Below are 19,617 nucleotides of genomic sequence, written 5' to 3'. Positions count from 1 at the left end.
TTTTTGACTTGCAGCAGTAACAGGGTCAGCTGCTGGTTGGCACATGTAGGTCTGGGATAGCTGAGGTGCTGTTCCCCTTGTGGTGTGGTCCCAAACCTGGGTATGGCACCTAGTAAGAACTTGCAGGGGAAAAGCAGTCATTTGCATCTCCCTCCAACGATATGTTCCACAAGGGACAAAGATCCTGAGGTTTTTAATCATTCTTCTGTGGTTGCAAATCAGCTGCAGGTAGACCGTTGTTTCTGGAGGAGGAAGACAGCATCAGCTGGGGTTAGTTATTTTGTTTATGCAGATCTCATGGCTATAAGGCAAAGTGAATAGTAGGTGATATGAAGAAGGTTCTGCTATGTATAATGCTAAATCTGAAAGGCAGTGCAGGGATTCCTCCCTAAGGAATTCCTCCCTCCTCTCTGTGTGATTCAGTCCAGTGAAGCTGGTGGTGTGAAGTAATCTCCACTTATGAAAGAGGAAAATGCTACCACCCAGCCTGTAAGAATGTGATTTTGTCATCACCAGTTTTACCCCAAATCTGGCTTTCATTTAGCAAGAAAAAAGGAAGTTCCTAGCTCCTTTGTTTGGGAAAGAGACGCTTAGGTCTGAGGCCTGATGCAACTGAAGCAACCTGCAGAAAACCTGGTCCAGTAGCTCTGGCTGCTGTCAATTGCTCTTGTTTTGCCTGGAGAGGAATTAATTCAACAGCCTGGTGATTGTATTTTGAACAATTCTTCAACCAACCATTTTGACATGTAGCATTATAGGTGAAACCTATTCAGGGAAGACATTCAAAGACTGCTACCCCTGTTGCTGGCCCCAGTCAGACCCACTGGCGCAGGGCACACACAATATCAGTGCCCTGTGTAGTGAACTTGTAGGCTTAGAGGTGTTAATAATGTATGTGCACATAACATACATTATATATTTAGCTCAGGTGAGCTGAGCTAAAGTCAAAGGCAGATCAAACAGTCCATGAGGTTCAACTTCAAAACAGCTGAAAGGCTTATTTGGACTACAAGTCAGTGAGCAAAAAGAAAGTCTCCCATTCAGGCTGGCATCTCCTCATGTGCTGCATCCAACCCAGAGCAAGGGTCCCATGCAAAACTGTTCACACTGCTCACTGCAGCATTGCCCATCCCTTCCTTCTCAAATCAGTTTCCTTAAAAGTCCTCTCTTTTGGGAGGGAAGGGAGGAATTAACACTCTCCCTACCAACATTCAGAAAAAAGCCTTTGTGTATTATCACCCCCAAGAGAATGAATGCCAGCATTGGCCTGGGGTACAGTTACACTGCAGACTTCAGAAACGGGGTGACTGTATACTTGCCTCTTCAGAAACTACTAGTGTACTGTCTTCATGCCTGTATGTAAAACTCTGCATCATGGATGTATCAACTGCAAGAGAAAGCTAAAGCTCTCCTCTTTGATCCCTACTGGAGCCTTCTTCTGAGACTTGCCAGTGGGGCAGATGCTGCAGTTTTTAACCCACGGATTACTTGGACAAAACTGTTGTCAGTGGAAGCTTGGTCCAACAGAAGACTGCAAGCTACAGATGGCAATACAATACTTTGTGGTACTAAAGCACCTTTCAGCTGAGGGTCTCACATTAATTAATTAAGCCTCAGAGCACTAGAAGGAAAATCTATCCCATTTTACCAGCAAGTGCAATGAGTATGCAAAGGTCATGCAGAACGGAAGGAGCAAGGCACAGCGACAGTGTCTCGACTCCTGACTTCTTGCTGCATCTATTAGCCCATGATTCCCCTGCCATGAAGGACAAAAGGTGACCCATAGCCATGCCCAAGAGGCACTGCACTGAGAAGTTTAATAAAGTGCGGAAGGAGAATGACTAGTAGGGTTACACAGATTGACGCAGGTCAGTAAAGAATATGGCATTARGAAAACTGACACTTCCAAAGCCTGCAGCTGCGTGCTTATGTCAAAACCAGACGTGACTTGTGTCTGTGTTTCATACGATACCACCAAATACCCACCAAAGGGCTTTCCTTCATGTTTAAATAATGAAATGCAATGTAATGCTGACAGGTGCTTTTCACACTGAGAAGGGATCAGAAAAGAAAGTGTTTGGATTGGGCTGTGGCAGAACAAGGTCTTCCCTGCATTTCCCGCACCGTTCCTACTCTCCCGTGCCCGCATGGCTCGTGAGCAAGAGGTCACAGGTGCCTGGATGTCCCCACTTGTGTGCAATGCTCAGGAGACAAGYTCATGGGCACTGGAAGAGAGAGAAACTCGTATATAATTGGATACGTATGTGCAACATAGCAGCTACAGTATCTGTGCAAAAGACGGGAAGCTGTCATGGGGAAGAAAAAGAAATGTGCATTAGAAGTCATCATGGAAGATGGTTAGTATCAGTATAARATCATTTCAATTTTGATACTACCAAGTGCTTAATAATATGTCTCAGGGCTTTTCAAGCACTCTATTTTGTGCCTGTCAAAGATCGTGCGTTTTCAGTTCTCTCATGCAGGGAACTCTTGTTAATTTGCCAGATTAAAAGAAATAATAAGACCATCACTACAGAAAAAGAATATAATGCATAATCAATAAAGAACATTCTGCCAACCTCATCTGGCTGTGAAGAACTACCTGTGTAAAAGATTGCATGTGCAAATCCTAGCAACAACTGCAATTACTCTTCATTCTTTGTCTTGCAGCTGGAATAGAGATTGATGGACAAATCGAAAGTGACTCAGGGAGTGAAGGTAAAGTAGACATTAAAAATTGTGGTCTTGTTTTGAAATATAAGAAGTGATGCCTTTTTTTAATCTCTGTGGGTTGTGACTTTCTCCTTGCTCTACGGTAGGAACTGTTTCAAGAGCTACTTGTAAACAAGCAGATTTTTCCCTTAGAGTTTGACTTGCAATAGAGATGTGTAAAAAGTCACTCTTCCACGGTCTGTTTGCTTCTATCCATGCACCTAAAGCAGCAGGCTGCTGTAGCCCACGTCGCTCTGTRGTCATCCCTGGTAAAACAGGCATCACAGTAAATCATCACCCTATGCCGGGCTGTGACTGATTTGCACTGCACTGAGCTCCTGCTTGCTTTCTCCGCTGGGTTGGTGCTTTTCCATAACGCCTGCTACTGTAAGCAGTAGTATAAGGATGCACCGGTATCCTTATTGCTCATGACCATGCGAAGACAGAAAAGAAAATGGATTGGAGATAGATTAATGGCTGATAGCAAAATCAGGAAGAGCCAGTGACAGGGTTAAAAACAGCTTTATCCTCGTATGTATAGTAAATAAAGAGAAATAGTTTAGGGGTAGGATTGTAACACTAGATAAAGAGAGAGAGCTAAGGGGTAAGATTATAACAGCACTGGACAGATGATATGAATGTAGAGGCAAATAGACAAGTGTTTCACATCCAGTGGTCTGTAGACAGCMTGTACGATCCTTAAAATATAAGAAAATAAACCACAAAATGACATATTTTTAAAAAATCAAACCCACTCTTCCCACACACACAACCAAGGAAATAAGATAAAAGTAACAAATGGCTGGTCTGGATTTCACCTAGTATTTAATAGTTTGCAAATGAAAGCCATGATGGTTAGCGGCACAAAATGTACATTTTCTCAAAAAGGGTAGGTGGTCCTTTAACCTAGATCACTCTCTGCAATTTCACTGAGATAGACCATTACATACTAAATGAAATCTTCCTAATGGCTCTTCAGAAATGAGTTAAAGTCCCTTCTTATTTCCTGTGACAAGTGTGACTACCACTACTTGCTAATTTTGAGTAGCACTAGCCAGAAAAAAACTATGTGCTTGTTATTAATTTCTGATTTTTCACCAAAACAAAAATGCAAAATCTCAAACCCCTTTTTGTTTCTATTTTCTTCTCCTTTTAGGCTGCACATTTTTCACTCTGAATCCCACTCCCCCCTCAATTTCCTTCTTCCATAATAATTTCTCCAACCTCGAGGAAAAATTGATGTCAACATTTAAAACTTCATTTCTCCTTTGAAAACTCTATTTTTTTTCAGTCAGAAATTTTAGTAAATTAGAAGCTAAATGAATATGAAAACCTTACTTTTGATTTTAATGTACTTGGTTGTAACAGAGAAGGAGTAGTTTGAGCATTTTCTAAATATTTTGCCCCCTTTCCATAATATCTTRCAATTAAATCATGCACCATTTCAAGCTTTCAGAACTGGAAGTACTTTTGAACCTATACGAATGACTTTCTTAGCTTGCAGTCAGTGAGAATGTAATGTGCACCGAAGGCTATCTTGCTTTTTTATTCGCTGGAGATAAACATCCCGATAGAAGGAGAATCTCAGAGAAATCAAACCTGGTGCTGCCTAAGCTGTACCTCTTCTCTATATAAATAGGAGATATCCATCCCCAGACTTAAGAAGTAAGCARCTTTGAAGGATATCACACCAGCAAGGACATTACACACCGTTTAACTCTCTGCAATTTGTATTTCCACTGTATTGGTATATTTGCAGGTCAGGAATCTTCCTGTGATGTGCCTGTAATGTGCTCTGAGGAGCAGTGTTTTTATTTTTGGAAATAATTTTCAATTTTGTTATGGTCATTCACCAGCCACTGATGTCCTAAATGAGTCTTTCATCTCTTACATGGAAGTTGTGTAACCAAGAGCTGGATGTGGCTCTCAGACAGGGCATAGTGCAAAGCCCACTGAGGTCAATGGACATATCTGTTCATCGATTTTACTTGGGTTTACATCCCCCTGTGCTTTTCTGGTGAATCTGTATTGTGCCAAAGCTAAGTGTTTCCCTAAGCACTTGGGTTTTTTATCCATTGCAGCAGATGAAGCAAAGAAAAAGTCACCTAAGAAACAGCCCCTTCGGAAAGCTGTCAGGCCAAGTAGACTTCAAAGGGAAAAGCAACAAAAGGACAAAGAAGAAGATGAGAGCAAAGAGGAAGACGGTGGTTCTAGAAAAAATAGAGCCTCTAAAATAAAAAACCACCAGAGAAAAAACAGTGATGGAAAAAAGACAGAAGTGGCAGTAAGCCAAAAGAGAGAGAGAGACAAAAAAGCTTCTACCAAAGAGCAAAAGGATTTGGAAAATAAAGAAAAGAAAACAAACAAAGAGAAAGGAAAGGAGAGGGAGAACAAAGGGAAGAAAGACAGGAAAAACAGGTAATTTAACCATCCCTAAGTACTGTACCACATCACAGAATTGCGGCTCTAGCTTTATAGAGGTGCCTTGACCTTGTGGAATATTGGTCAGAACTGCAAAACCAATAGACTGCAAGTAAKTTGTTCCTCTTCCAAAAAAGATACAACTATGAAAAACAATGGTGTAAAATGCAGTGTAGCTAAACTGTTTCCAAGCTCTTCTGTCATTACTGTTTTCTAAGTGAGGATCAGATTCATGTATGTTATTAAGTCCTAATGCATATAGTAGGGGATAGAAAAGCGCTCTTGAAGACACTTTCAGTGACTTAGATCTGGACATATTTTATTGGTTGGGTGCTGGAAACATTGAGGCTAAACGGGATCTCTCACATTTTCAAGTCTCTTCCTCTGTTCCAATGTTTTGCTTCTCCCTCTATCTTGTTTCCCTCTGAAGATGTGAAAAATGTTTCTCTAGAACCAGCTGCAGCACTAGACAATGTTTCTGTAGCTGAAATGTGGTCCAAAGCTGGGTGAGGTACAGTGGAGTTCAATCGACTCCTGATTATCATGGCTGGAATCAGCAATGCCCTGGGTGCAAAGAGCTGGTGCTGGTAGCACACCAAGTCACAAGGACAGTGAGGCCACCGGGCCCCGGGAAAGATGCAGGCTCCAGGTGCCTGGCTCTAGGGGGAGGACCCTATCCCCTTGCAGGCCATCTGATGGCTCTGCACATCACATGAGGGCCCCAGAGAAGGAGAGACTGTGCCCACTCAAACTACTGTTAACATTTTTTTCCATTTTGTGCCCTCTCAGTGCTCCTTCCACTACTTCCAACTCATCTGATGAGGAATCGCTGTCAGAGGAAGAGCTTGCGATGCTGATGGAACAGGTGGAGCAAAAGAAAAAACTAATTTCCACCATGAGGAACAAGCCCTGGCGAATGGTGAAGAAACTTTCGATGCTCAGGTAGCCATCACACCCCAGGAACTCGTATCACTGGGGTGTTTGCTTAGTGTCAACTGCATTTTGTCTTTCTCCAAAATTGCATTTTTGCTGCTGTTACTCTAACATTCCAGTCTTGGAAAAAACAATGAGTAGAAACACAGCTAACCTGTTCTAGTTTAAATGATCTGAGTTAAAATGTGGAATTAATTTTTTTAGTCTCTGTAACTAGAGACAGGACAAGGTGCAAATCTGTTCAACTGATATCCACAGCTAGGTTATTCTACCCTTGTATTTAAAACCAAATGATTCACTACTGTCAGGCTACTTGTTAAAGCAAACTCTGTGCCCTCCTTTGCTTATTCATGCTCATTCTTAGACAGAAATCAAAGCAGCAAGGTGCCATGTTACTTCACACTTCCTGAAACAGTATTGCTTGGAAAAAATACTGTGTTGTTTACAGATGTTTATGGAGCAAAGATAATATTGCCACACAGACCATGTTGAATGTAAGAATAGCACAGACAGCTGCAGAGACAACTTAGTGTAGGGCAATCAGGAGCAGCAAGACAGTGGGACAGGGCTTTGGGGCTGACCAGGGAAGTCAAAACCCACAAATCAACRGAGAATGGCCCATAACAAACTGGATAAGTCACTGAGAGAATGATTCAAATACCAGTTCTATTGATTAAAGACCTGAAGCCCCTTTCTACCAGATGAGAATTTTGGTGTTCAAAATATCATTGTAACATATGCACAGCCCCCTGTGGATGGCTGATGTCCCACTCTCCATGTTTGCCTAAGACACTGCTCAGACCTGCAGCAACCAGGTTGTGAAGACCAGTAGATACTGTGTATGTCTCCTTTTCTGTTTTTAAGCCCTGAAGGCCAAGACCTGCTCCATCTTCTATTAGAACCAAGAGCCCTGAACACTGCTAATTATTTCTAAAAATCTGGATAAAAAGAACTGTGTTAAAGCAACTTTTCCATCTCACAGGCATGCTATGAACCTCAGCTCATTACATATAAAATGTTATTAATTACCCTCCAAGTCAGAAATTCTGAAAAAAAAAATGAAAAAAAGCAAATATTGTTTTTGATATATTTTCCCACTCATATAGGATTCTGTCAGCTAAAACTCTGCCTAGGCTCATGTTTGATAACATATCTCCATCCTGTTATTTTATCCCTGGACCATGGCAATCGTTACCACTCTTTGCTGAATCTAAAAAAAACTGTTTCATTGTTTGTGCAAGGGGCTCTAGAAAAGATCTCAAGAGTGCTGTACATTCATTAGTTATGTTAGTTGTCCAAACTCACCCCTGAGACAAGAAAGCATTAGCCCCGTTGCAGAGATGAGAAATGTGAAGAACCGAGGGAATACAAAGGATATCCTGAGTCCTTACATTTAATCTCTTCTCATTTTATATCATCTACAACAACACACAATGTAATCTTCTTCACAAACTCAGCATACTCTATCAATGTCTATCTAGGTTCTTTGCTCTGTATTTCCCTTAGAAACTCATTCAAAAACTAATTTCAATTTCCAGCCTAATATTATTCCTGGCCAGTGTACACTCATTTGTCTGGCACTGAGATTGTCCTGTTCTGCCAATAGTTTGTCTCTGATATTTGTCCATGGGGGGTATTCATGGAGGGAAATACTACAACCTCTTGGAGTCTGTTTCATTAGAAAATATTCTTCTTGACCAAAGCACTTGGAGAGAGAAGTTGACAGGAATGCCAGAGACCAAAACCTCTTGAGGAACATGCAGATCCTCATCCAAGGAAAAAGCAAGAATAAGATTTTGGGCAAATCTCTGTTCCATGAGCATGAGCACTTTGACAACTGTATAGTTAGTCCCAGATGAAATGAAGCTCTACATGGCACAGCAACAGCACCAAGAGACAGTAGCTGGCACCTCAGGAGCAGCATGGGGCATGCAAGCAATGATAACGCCTGTCTCAATGCTAAGCTGCCTCTGAGCGGCGTTATGCTCACTGCCAGAGTTGTGTTTCCAAGGCTGGAGGCAGGACAGCTCAAGGATACCCATGCCAGTCGGTTTGCAGGATGGCATTGCGTACTCAGTGCCCGGCTGCAAAACCACACAGGAACGCGCTCTCAGATACAGAGAGACCGAAACCCCCACCTTCACGCAGGGAGGGTAGCACGACTGTCTTTTCCACCTGTGCAGGCAGTACCATTCACAGAAAGGAAAAGCTGGAGACCTTTTCACTATTTCAATAATTGTCTTGTTTATTTTAAAATTAGGGAGGCACAAGCTTTTGTAGAGAAGTTTGAAGGAGCTTTGGGAAAAGGAAAAGGCAAAAAGCTGTACGCGTATAAGATGATGATGGCAAAGGTAAGTGCTGCAGTGACAACAAAGAAAACTTTGAGTATCTGATTACATATTCATTATATTTTTGGCAGAGTTTGTAATCCATATTTGGCAAAAGAAACACCAGAAAACCAACAAAAGCTTCCTGTGCACTGTCAAAATGCTAGCCAGATTCACATCTATGAAAACTAAAGAAAAAATGAAGAAATTTCCCCCTACCATAATCTCATTGTCACCTTCCCTGAAGGGAGGTTTCGAGAAGCAGGGGAAAATACAGAGGAGCAGGGAAAATCTGATTGCAATCTCCAGAAACCCTGAACTAAGAGACAAGATACCCACTAAGGATGAGAGAGACCATCCCCAATTCATGCACTGTCCTACAGACTTCCGTAAAATTTCATCTTTCTCATTAATGAGGAGAAAATAGGGACAATTGTGACTGTTTTAAGACTGAAGTGGGGAAACAAGTTGCATGTTGTCACAGAGATTACACTGAGAGGCAGAAAAATGGAGCCAGACCTGAGCTGATGAAATCAATAGGAGTTTAGTCGCTGGTCTGGAGAGAAAGCACTCAAGCTCAATATTTTATCAAATTAATTCTTATTTTAAATAGAGTTGGTTTTGCATCAACTCTTTCAACCCAGAGCTAAGTGCTTTCCACAGTGCTTTCCCAAAAGCCTAGAAAGGTTAAAATACAAATAGTGAATGTAAACACTTATGAGGGGGTGAAGGGGGGGGTATGATGGGAGAGGTGGATTGAAAGTAGTTTCTGAAGGAGTGCAAAAGATCAAAACCAGATCCAGATCAGAGTTTTTACTTTGCATGTTAAGGCTTTATATTTGTTTCTAGCAATGCTACCAAGCCCTAACATTAAAGTCCTCCTACAGCAGCCTCCCTGTTCACACCTCTCTGCTCACAACAATGTTGTCTTGTTTCAGAAATGGGTGAAATTTAAGAGAGACTTCGACAATTTTAAAACACAGTGCATTCCCTGGGAGATGAAGATAAAAGAAGTGGAGAGTAAGTGGAAGGTGCTCTGCTGTGTAAGATGGCAATAAGCCATTTTGTAAGACAGTTCTGAATTCATTCAAAAATTATCCCAGTTCCCTGTCCCTAGTCTTTGATCACTCCAGGGTGCAACACCAAACAAGGAACACGTACCCTTCGCAATGCAGGTCTTCACCATCTCCATGAGCCTTGACTGTAACAGTGTGAGGGGGCTGTCAGGAAGGCTCCTGGGCAACATATGTTGGAGGGGGGGGGGGTAGAAGACTTCAGGTCTAACTGAGTACAGTTTATTTCTCCTAAATTTCTAACCACTAAGTGTCTTCTGCTTCAAGGTCACTTTGGCTCCTCAGTCGCTTCCTACTTCATATTTCTTCGATGGATGTATGGGGTAAATCTTGTCCTTTTTGGATTAATATTTGGACTGGTTATAATTCCAGAGGTAAGCGCTTAATTCTGTTTTCAGTAATATTCATCCCACTGATTACCACAAACGTGAGTCTGATAACACAAACAAGTGTTTTGTAATCGTGCTTTAAAAGAACAAAATGTGTAAGAATTATATATACAAATAATGACTTATACGGCTGTTACTGACACAGAAACAGAAGTTATGTTGAAATCAGTACATCTGAAATGCTATAGAGGATCCTGTCCATCCAGCAGCTAAAACAGAAACTCAGAAATCTAACTTGATGCTATTTTTACATTTTGACTGAAGTGAAAGATATGATCTAGGAATCCTCCTGGGTATAAGCTTGGGTCCATAAGAGATATAAGAAATGAACTATGTTCTTAAAGCAATTAAGAAAACCCCATTGACAGGATTGCATCTTCCCAAACATTTTCTTCAATTCTCTGTATTGAAAAAAATCATAGTAAAGATGATTAAGCAGGCACAATTATTCTTACTTGATTATTCGGAACCAGAATTGTTGGCTGCAAACAAGCCCTCACTGGATTTGTTGAGTCCGGTTTTGACATCTGTTCAGTTCAATGGGCTTTCACAAACTCAAGAATAAGATTATGGTGGAAAACTGCCCAGATTTCTGGCAGACAGCATCAATGCCAGGGACACCTCCTCTGGGTTCAGAGATGCTGCTGTCAGCTCGGTGGGGGGGTTGCTCTGGAGTGACAAAACCCGTGAGCTCTGTCAGTGCAGCCCAGCACGGCATGGCCAGCCAGGGCGAGGACCTCCAAAAGTGCCTGCTCTCAATTTCTCCAGCAGCACCTCTGTGGGCCCTTGCAGGTGCTCAGCCCCTGGGCAATAGCCACAGCAGAGCCCTGCAGAAGCAGCAATCAAGTGAATGAACACATGATTTCCCAAGAACTTTACTAATGCTTGTTTGGGAAATATCCCCTTTCTGTACTTCTAATTCAGATGATTCATGAGGAATCATCTTTATTTTTATTTTCCAACTTCTCATTGTTCTTGGAGAAGGAAAAGGATCCCATAGCCTGCTTCATATGATTATTTACAGAAGAATTTTTTAATATAACCATTACAGCTCAGGTTAAATTACTCAGTACAGTCTTCAAAGACTGTGCAGTCCACAGACAGTGGCTTCTGTTCTACTCAATGAAGATTTTTATAGAGCAAAAATGCAGCATATAATCTCTCCTGAGGACCATGCTTTTGTTCTCCTTAATGTGGTAGTTCACACTATCAAAAATAAAAGCTCTGTTTCCTCCCAGAATGAAGAGACATAATCATTAACATTGCACAAAACAAATGTATTTTTTTAAAGAACTATGCATATGGTAAAGGATAAAATAGCTTTATATAATTTGTCTTTAAAGTATGCATACTATTAGTCATTGCCTACCGAGCTGTTACAATATGGAGAGTAGCTGAATAATAAACATTTAATCATAAATGGTTTCGAAATTAATTAGATAGCCCTGAAAAATAAGTGATAGATGATATCCTGGGACCCTATGAATGCTAATGAGATATTTTGGTATGTGCAGCACAGTCTACTTGTAAATATGTTATTAACTCTCCATAGCCCTTGAAGTTCTCCCTGTGAACTTCGACAGTTGCCGGTCTTGCTGCAACTCTGCCTTGCATCGTGCCATTAGGAGAGGACATGCCATGAAACCTGTTCCTTGTGTCATGTTTCTGGTCCCATCTACACTTCTTGCCCAAACCTAAGCGCACTTCACCTCATCTTGAGATCATTTTTCAATTCAAGGCTATATAATATAAAATCTAGCACAGGCTTGACCAAATGCTCTTGACTCCTCACAAGGGAAGAGTCCTGAATAAGAGGATAAAACTAATCCCTTTATTGTATCAGACCCATGAAGTTCAAGCAAAGAAGCCTCTTGCTAAACCAAGGACATTTAAATAGGAGCTGTTCATGGAGGGATATAATTCCTTGCCAATATACTTCCTATGTATGTATGCAGCAATGGCCGCTACTAGGGAAAGAAAACTCTCTTGATTATTTGGGTGAAGTTAACTCCTGCAGCTCTGGTACTAAGAAAATATATACTAAAAGAAGAAATGAAATAGAAATAAGGGAATCATTAAGAAAATAATGAGAAAAGCTGCACAGTATGTTGCACTACATATGTACCATCATTATTAATGCTCTCCAGATCCTGATGGGAATGCCATATGGGAGCATGCCGAGGAAAACTGTACCCCGGGCTGAACAAGCAACAGCTATGGATTTCTCAGTTCTTTGGGATTTTGAGGTATGTACAGGACAGTTAATTATATAGGATCAGTTGAATTCCTGGTAAACCCCTTCAGAAGTTACCAGCTACAGCCTTAAATTTGGTTCCAAGATAAATAAGCTACACATGTACTTTTTGAAGAAGATGAAGATACTCCTGCTGCCATGAGCAGCAGATAGCACAGGTTCCCAACATGTGCACATCCAGGCATCTGCGTATGTATCTGAACCACTTTCACGTACAAATATGCTTGATGGCCTATGCCACCCATGCATTTACACACACACGCAGGCACACACACACGAAGGCATGTATTTCTTGGTTTTGCAGGAACAAAGCAGAAACACTTTCATTCAGAACAGGATGTGTCATGTCCCAACGTAGAGCTGGCTGACACCACCCGAGATGTGTCTGTTTGAGGTCACGGAGGTGCAAAAGGACAAAAGTAAGGTCCACTAAGGCCAGTCGAGTTATATAGCTCCACACTGAAGAAAATGAAAGGAAATTTAGGAACCCTATGTCTGTCTATCTATATTTCTTTCAGGTAGGTTTTTTTCCATGAGCATTAGTAAAAGCAGGGGACTGCATAAACTCCACGATGGTGACTTTGGAACAGCTCATTCAAACCACGTTCCACTTCACCTAGTAATCCACAAAATGACTTCAAGCTGTAAGCCTTGCTCACCCGGCAGGGAATGTCTTAACATACCACAGAATTTTCTTACAACCTTGGGAAGTAGATTGCTCCCCCTCATCCCTTCCACCACTGTGTCTGTGAAATATTTATACGTGCCTTAAGCTGGTACAGGTTTCAGATTTGCATCTGAAAGGAAGGGCCGAGCTTGCAGCAGTTCACTAGTTCTGCTGGGGCTCAGTTGCAGTATCAATTCAGATCCCAGTTTTGTTGAGTCCTTGTCACCACTGCCACAAGGTTTCACTTCAGCTCAGGGTTTGCCGGACAGCCAGAGCCCAAACTGCTTACAAGCCACAGCACTAAACTTCTGGTCTAAGTAAACCAGCATCTTCATATAAGCAGAAGAAAAAGATGGGAAATGAGTGAAATAAAAAGGGGTTACAGTAGTCTGCAAGGCAGCTGCTTGCTCTTAATTAGTAGCAGCATTGCAAGTACTGAAGGGGATTTCAGTCTAGACACAGGGGAATGAGGTAAGATGCTACATAGCTATCGTCTCAGGTTGCCATGCATGACTAAAAATGAGGAAAACTTCACTTGTGTGTATCTAACATGAAGATCCTCAGAGCCTATTTCCTGGAAATCAGCCTGCCTGAAAGACAGTTCAGGTTGAGCACCCAYAGCTATTCTTTCCTTTGGAGAGTTAGACCAAAGGGATTAAGTGTTTTTATGGGAAACAGTATTTCCCTGAAAATAAAAAGATACTTACCAGGAATGAAGAGAATCCACTAAGGCCAGTTCCTTGGCATCTCACTTTCAAAGCTGGCTATTTCTGGAAGTTTTTTTGAAATGCTATCTGGCACTTGTGCATACCTTATATTACCTTATGTGGCACACAATCCTTCTGTAAAAAGTAACATAATTTCCTCTGTTAAAAAAAATATTAATTGACATTGATTTATTAACATTAATTAACATTAATTWATTAATTACCTTAATTTATTAACAAGCCTTCAAATACCTGTGTGTAAAGGAATCCTATGCAATCAGATCTTTGTATACCGCTCATTTTCTTCTAGGGATCCCTTAAATCTCACTCTCCCAGTTCATTCACCCTCTTGCCAGCATCCAAAATTCACCAGAGCCAAAGGTGAATTAGCAGCACATCAAATAACATTACATTGAACATTGAAAACCTCATCTGAGCAGCACCCTGTAAAAATACAAGAAGCATTGAGGTGGTGGAGTTTAGGATCCTGCAGGAAAGAACTGAGGCAACAAGCAGGATTGCAACCCTAGACTTCAGGAGGGCAGACTTTGGGCTCTTCAGAGACCTAATTGGTGGAGTCTCATGGGTTAAGACCCTAGAAGGAAGTGGGGTCCAGGAGAGCTGGCTAATATTCAACACTTGGACATCACTTCCTCCAAGCTCAAGAGTGGTACATCCCTATGAGTAAGAAGTGCAGCAAAAGGGGAGGAGGCCTGCATGGGTGAGCAAAAAGCTCTTGGCCAAATTCAGAGAGAAGAAAAAAGTACACAGAATGTGGAAGAGGGGACAGGCTACTTGGGAGAATTATAGGAATGCAGCCAGAGTATGTAGAGATGCGGCGAGGAAGGCTAAGGCCCAGCTGGAATTGAGTCTGGCAAGGGATGTCAAGGACAAYAGGAAGGGCTTMTTYAAAYRCATCAGYAGCAAGAGGAGGACTAGGGAAAATGTGGGCCCACTACTGAATGGGGCGGGGGCCCTTGTGACAAAGGATACAGAAAAGACAGAGTTACTGAATGCCTTCTTTGCTTCAGTCTTCTCTGTTAAGGGAATTCCAAAGCCTGGAGAAGAGAGAGAAAGTCCGGAGAAGGGAAGACTTTCGTTTGGTTGAGGAGGATAGGATTAGAGACCTTCTGGGCAGGCTAGACATCCACAAATCCATGGGCCCAGATGGGATGCACCCACGGGTACTGAGGGAGCTGGCGGATGTTATTGCCAAGCTGCTCTCCATCATCTTTGAAAGGTCCTGGAGAACTGGAGAGGTGCCTGAGGACTGGAAGAAAGCCAGTGTCACTCCAGTCTTCAAGAAGGGCAAGAAGGAGGACCCAGGCAACTATAGGCTGGTCAGCCTCACTGCCACTCAGCTCATTCTGGATGTCATCTCTAAGCATATGGAGGAAAAGAAGGTGATCAGGTGTAGCCAGCATGGATTCACCCAGGGGAAATCCTGCTTCACCAATCTGATAGCCTTCTGTGATGGAGTGACTGGCTGTGTAGATGAGGGAAGAGTACTGGATGTTGTGTACCTTGACTTCAGCAAGGACTTTGAACTGGCTGAAAGGCAGAGCTCAGAGGGTTGTCATCAGTGGCGTGGAGTCCAATTGGAGGCCTGTGGCTAGTGGCATCCCCCAGGGCTCAGTACTGGCTCCCATCCTGTTCAACTTCTTCACCAATGACCTGGATGAGGGGATGGAGTGCATCCTCRGCAAGTTTGCTGATGATACCAAGCTGGGAGGAGTGGCTGACACGCCCAAGGGCTGTGCTGCCATTCAGAGAGACCTGGACAGGCTGGAGAGCTGGGCAGAGAAGGACCTCATGAGGTTGAACAAGGGCAAGTGCAGAGTCCTGCATCTAGGGAAAAATAACGCTAGGCACCAGGACAAGCTGGGGGCTGACCTGCTGGAGAGCAGCTCTGCAGAAAAGGACCTGGGAGTGCTGGTGGATGACAAGTTGACYATGAGCCAGCAATGTGCCYTTGTGGCCAAGAARGYCAATGGTATCCTGGGGTGCATCAGGAAGACTGTTGCCAGCAGGTCAAGGGAGGTGATCCTGCCCCTCTATCAGCCCTGGTGAGGCCTCATCTCGAGTACTGTGTCTAGTTCTGGGCTCCCCAGTACTAGAGAGACATGGAGCTACTGGAGAGAGTCCAGCGTAGGGCTATGAAGATGATCAGAGGGCTGGAGCATCTGCCCTAGGAGGAATGGCTGCAAGAGCTGGGCCTCTTCAGCCTGGGGAAGAGAAGACTGAGGGGGGATCTTATCAATGTGTATAAGTACCTGAAGGGAGGGTGTCAAGGGGACGGGGACAAACTCTTTTCAGTTGTCCCGTGTGACAGGACAAGAGGCAATGGGCAGAAATTGAACCACCGGAAGTTCTGCCTGAATGTGAGGAGGAATTTCTTCACTGTGAGAGTGACAGAGCACTGGCACAGGTTGCCCAGAGAGGTGGTGGAGTCTCCTTCTCTGGAGATCTTCAAGGCCCGCCTGGATACAACCCTGTCTAACATGCTTTAGGTGATCCTGCTGATCAGGGAGGTTGGATGAGATGATCTCCAGAGGTCCCTTCCAACCTTACTGATTCTATGATTCTATCATTTAAATCCATTCTTACAGAAAGGAAAACAAAAATAAAAACAAAACAAAACAAAACAGGAAGACTATGTGCTGCTGAACTGCAGCTGCTGATTTTGTTCAAGACCATAAATCACACATATAACAGCGAGGAAATTCATGCTTGGATGAGGCTGTACCATTGTATTAGAGTAAAAGGCTAACGACCGTGAGCAGTCTCTAGTCTCCTGCCTGATGCTTGCTACCTACTTCTGTATTCCCTGCTGTCACTGAAGGCTTGATCCTCTGCCCCCTTCTGCCACACAGGTCCCCATCCTGCACCCAATCCCTTGCTGCTTGACATCAGGGAGCAATCCTACAAGTCCCTCATCTGGCAGATTCGTGAAGTGATATCCAGCCATGGGGCAGTGATGTACAGCTATAATTTCTGCAGCTAGAAGACATCAAATAAAGCCCTTCACAGAGCCTTGCCCATTGAAAATGAATAGATGCTCGTTCCCGTGTGCTCGGTAGGAGAGGTGCAAGGGGGAAGTACATTTCAAAGCAGGCTTAAAATGAAGAGTCAATAACGCAGTTCTTGAAAAATACATTTCAACAGAAAGGAACCAGTGCAAAATGTACGATTTTGCAGCAAGCAGGTCACTTCACACATTTCTAGAGGAGCAGAAAGGAATATATCTCACTTGGACATTAGACACTATGTCTCACAAATGGAGTTTAAAGAACRTACTGGATGATGTGTGGAGAGACGCTCATTTTTTCAGTCCCTACAATATGATGAATCAGAAAGATAAAGGTTTGGGATTCCAACCTGAAAATAAACTTCACTAGTGYATCATCTTTATATTTTATGGCGCTTTTTTCTTTACACCTCCCCAGCCCACATTATATATAACATGCTACAAAACCCTGGTCTGCCAGGTGCAGGCTTGCTAAGTTATCCTGAGTGGCTCAGCAGCACTGGCTGAGAAACACGCAAAGTTATCCTGTACTGGTGGCACAGCACTTCATGCAGAATAAATCTGCAGCTAATGTTGCAACTAAGGATACTAAAGCTTTATATTAGGTTAGAAATGAAAAAACTAGCACCTTGGGGGACCCTAGTCTAATCGATTAAATGAAAGTGGCCAAACACCGCAACAGAGTCCCAGAGAGGTTGTATAATCTCCATCCATGGAGATTTTCAAAACTCAGCTGGCCAATGCTTTGAGCCACTGAATTTAACTGTGAAGTTGGCCTTGCTTTGAGCAGAGGGCTGGACCAGGTGACCTCCAGAGATCAGTTCCTAAATAAATTATTCAATGCTGCTRAACTAGATCCAGTTTCATAGCCCCTGGTATGGTCTTCTAGTGATGTCTCAATTCTGATTCTTCCAAAACGTTGATCAGAGAGGAGCTTTCTCAGCTATCACAGCTAGATTGATTTGCTACATGTAACTTATTAACTGAAAGGTAAAAGGTAAAAAACAGAGGAGAAGTACAATATGCAACGATATACAACAACTTGTGTGACATATTACAGAAAAATAGGAAGTGATCCCTATTGCAGGTTAGATCTGCACACTCATTGAATGTCAAATAGTACAGCAAAAAATAGGTCTGCCTGAGACAATTTAGCTGATATTGTGTCAGAGCTTTGCTTTCACAGAAAATAGTGCTTTGATTTTAGTCTTTAGTTACATTTGCTTTGTAGGTGGTAGCTAGTAAAAGGAATTAAATCTGCAGGGAACTGAACATCATTTGCCTCCTAGCTGAAAGAAAAAGTTTCACATCATGACGGAAAACCCCTTTACTCTATAGCATTTTCACAAGATGTGAGTCTTTGATGCTGGGTTAGAGAAACGGATGGACTACAGCCACAAAGAGCAATAAGGAGTTTTTTCTGCTGGAGATGAAACAATGGTAGATAAAAACTGCATTTTAGTTTTGAGCTGATATTCTCTGACAAGCTTCCTCTCTTCTTCCCTCTCTTAGTAGGGTAAGAACCGTGCATCAAAACCTCTCAAAGATGACAGGGCAACAAATGGTCAAGAATGAGACACTAAAAAATTGCCAAGTTGATTTTCCTTGTTTTAAATCCTCAGTGTTCACTAGGAGTACAAATATTTTGAAGCAAGCCTCTTTCCTGCAGAAGAAAAGCTGCACAGCTTACACAAAGATTTGCTTTTGGTTTTCCTCTAGGGATACATCAAATACTCAGCACTCTTTTATGGCTACTACAGCAACCAACGGACAATTGGCTGGTTGAAATACAGGCTACCGATGGCATATTTCATGGTTGGGATCAGCGTATTTGGCTACAGCCTGATGGTTGTTATAAGATCGTAAGTATGGTKTGTGTTCTCTTCTCTTCCATATGCACACAGATGTGTCTCGCAGCTTATTTTCCTCTCCACTAGGCACAGCTGACAGCTTAGTCCAGCCAYAGCTTTGCTCCCACAGCCCCAGCAAGGACCCCATGGATGTGGAGCCTGGGGCTTTACAGGAAGCCTAGCCCTACAGGCCTTTGTGTACCATGAAAGGCTTCGCTTCTCCATGCTGTACCTCCAGCAAAATCACACGTATAATATAAAACCACTAAACTTCTGTCAAATAAAGGATAGGGAGGCATTTTCAGGTTTTCCTGCTACTTCSCTCAACAGTTCCCTGAGAAAGCCCAAGATTGTAGAAGACAGGAACCAGAAATTTCCTCTTGGTGAAGGAAATACTTACTCCACCCTCACCACATTAGCCCAGTATAAACCTAAGATGTTTGCCCTGTGTGTGCTGGGTGCCTTCAGTGCACCTGAAAAATAACTGCAACCAATAATTTACTACATCTTAGTGAGCTAAGTGCTCCACTGGGTGCTTTAGCAGCTCAGCTGGCAATCTGAATATTTGCCAACTTGACACATCACAAAACGAAAATCCCTGGCTGGCTCTTCGGCATGAATGCACCACCTCTTCCTCGAAGTTCCTGAGCCCCTGGCCCTGGGGAGAGCTCTGGAAGAAGCAGGGCTGTATGCTTGCTGCATTCATATACTCTGACCTCAGCATCCACTGTCAGCTCCTATCATGGGCTAAACGGACCTTGGGTCTGCCTTGAGATAGCTCTTGTTCTGTTAAACTGAGGTGATTTCACCACTTGCACTTTTCAGCCTGCCTCCCTGACTTGCTYACATACATTATTTTGGATTCAGCCACCACCTTCTCCAGTGCTGCTCTTCCTCCTGAGGTCTAGATTGCTATATGTCTTCCTCTGACTTTATTATAGGGTTGCCTAACAGGCAGATTTTGTACATGAAGGAGACACTTGCCTACAGGAGATTTCAAAGGCTCCATTTCCCATCCTTTCATTTGCAAAAAAAAAGGCTTCTGAAAGTCAGTGTGAGCTGCACAGCTTGCASGAGGAGAACGGAAAAGGGCCAAGACAGATTGTTTTAAATGCATCCCCAAACCCATCTGCACAGTGCAGAGTTTTAACACTGCCAGAGCACCATTCCCAAGCAGTTGTCCCAGTTCCTGTGGCCTCCCCAGGCACCAGCACAGAGGCAACCAGTGTGCAAACCAAAGCACCTCTCGCTGCTCA

At 42.8% G+C, this 19,617-nt stretch overlaps 1 protein-coding gene across 1 annotated transcript in view; it reads left to right on the top strand.

The window, feature by feature from the left end:
• The first annotated feature begins 2,311 nt into the window (after nucleotides 1–2,311).
• Nucleotides 2,312–19,617, top strand: part of TMC2 (transmembrane channel like 2) — a 39,297-nt gene continuing 21,991 nt past the window's right edge. Inside the window, exons 1-9 of the mRNA XM_085318201.1 lie at nucleotides 2,312–2,357; nucleotides 2,671–2,718; nucleotides 4,794–5,130; nucleotides 5,923–6,075; nucleotides 8,327–8,417; nucleotides 9,332–9,413; nucleotides 9,734–9,840; nucleotides 12,003–12,101; nucleotides 18,231–18,373. Of these exons, the coding sequence (XP_085174327.1) occupies nucleotides 2,312–2,357; nucleotides 2,671–2,718; nucleotides 4,794–5,130; nucleotides 5,923–6,075; nucleotides 8,327–8,417; nucleotides 9,332–9,413; nucleotides 9,734–9,840; nucleotides 12,003–12,101; nucleotides 18,231–18,373 (1,106 nt within the window). The remainder of the gene's footprint in view (nucleotides 2,358–2,670; nucleotides 2,719–4,793; nucleotides 5,131–5,922; nucleotides 6,076–8,326; nucleotides 8,418–9,331; nucleotides 9,414–9,733; nucleotides 9,841–12,002; nucleotides 12,102–18,230; nucleotides 18,374–19,617) is intronic.

The sequence above is a fragment of the Rhea americana genome, unplaced genomic scaffold (genome assembly GCF_003343005.1).
Source record: "Rhea americana isolate MKP2758 unplaced genomic scaffold, rheAme1 scaffold_525, whole genome shotgun sequence".
In the NCBI taxonomy this organism is placed as follows: domain Eukaryota; kingdom Metazoa; phylum Chordata; class Aves; order Rheiformes; family Rheidae; genus Rhea; species Rhea americana.
The sequence above is the reverse complement of the archived record's forward strand: the minus strand, read 5'-3'. Positions and strand labels throughout refer to the sequence as shown.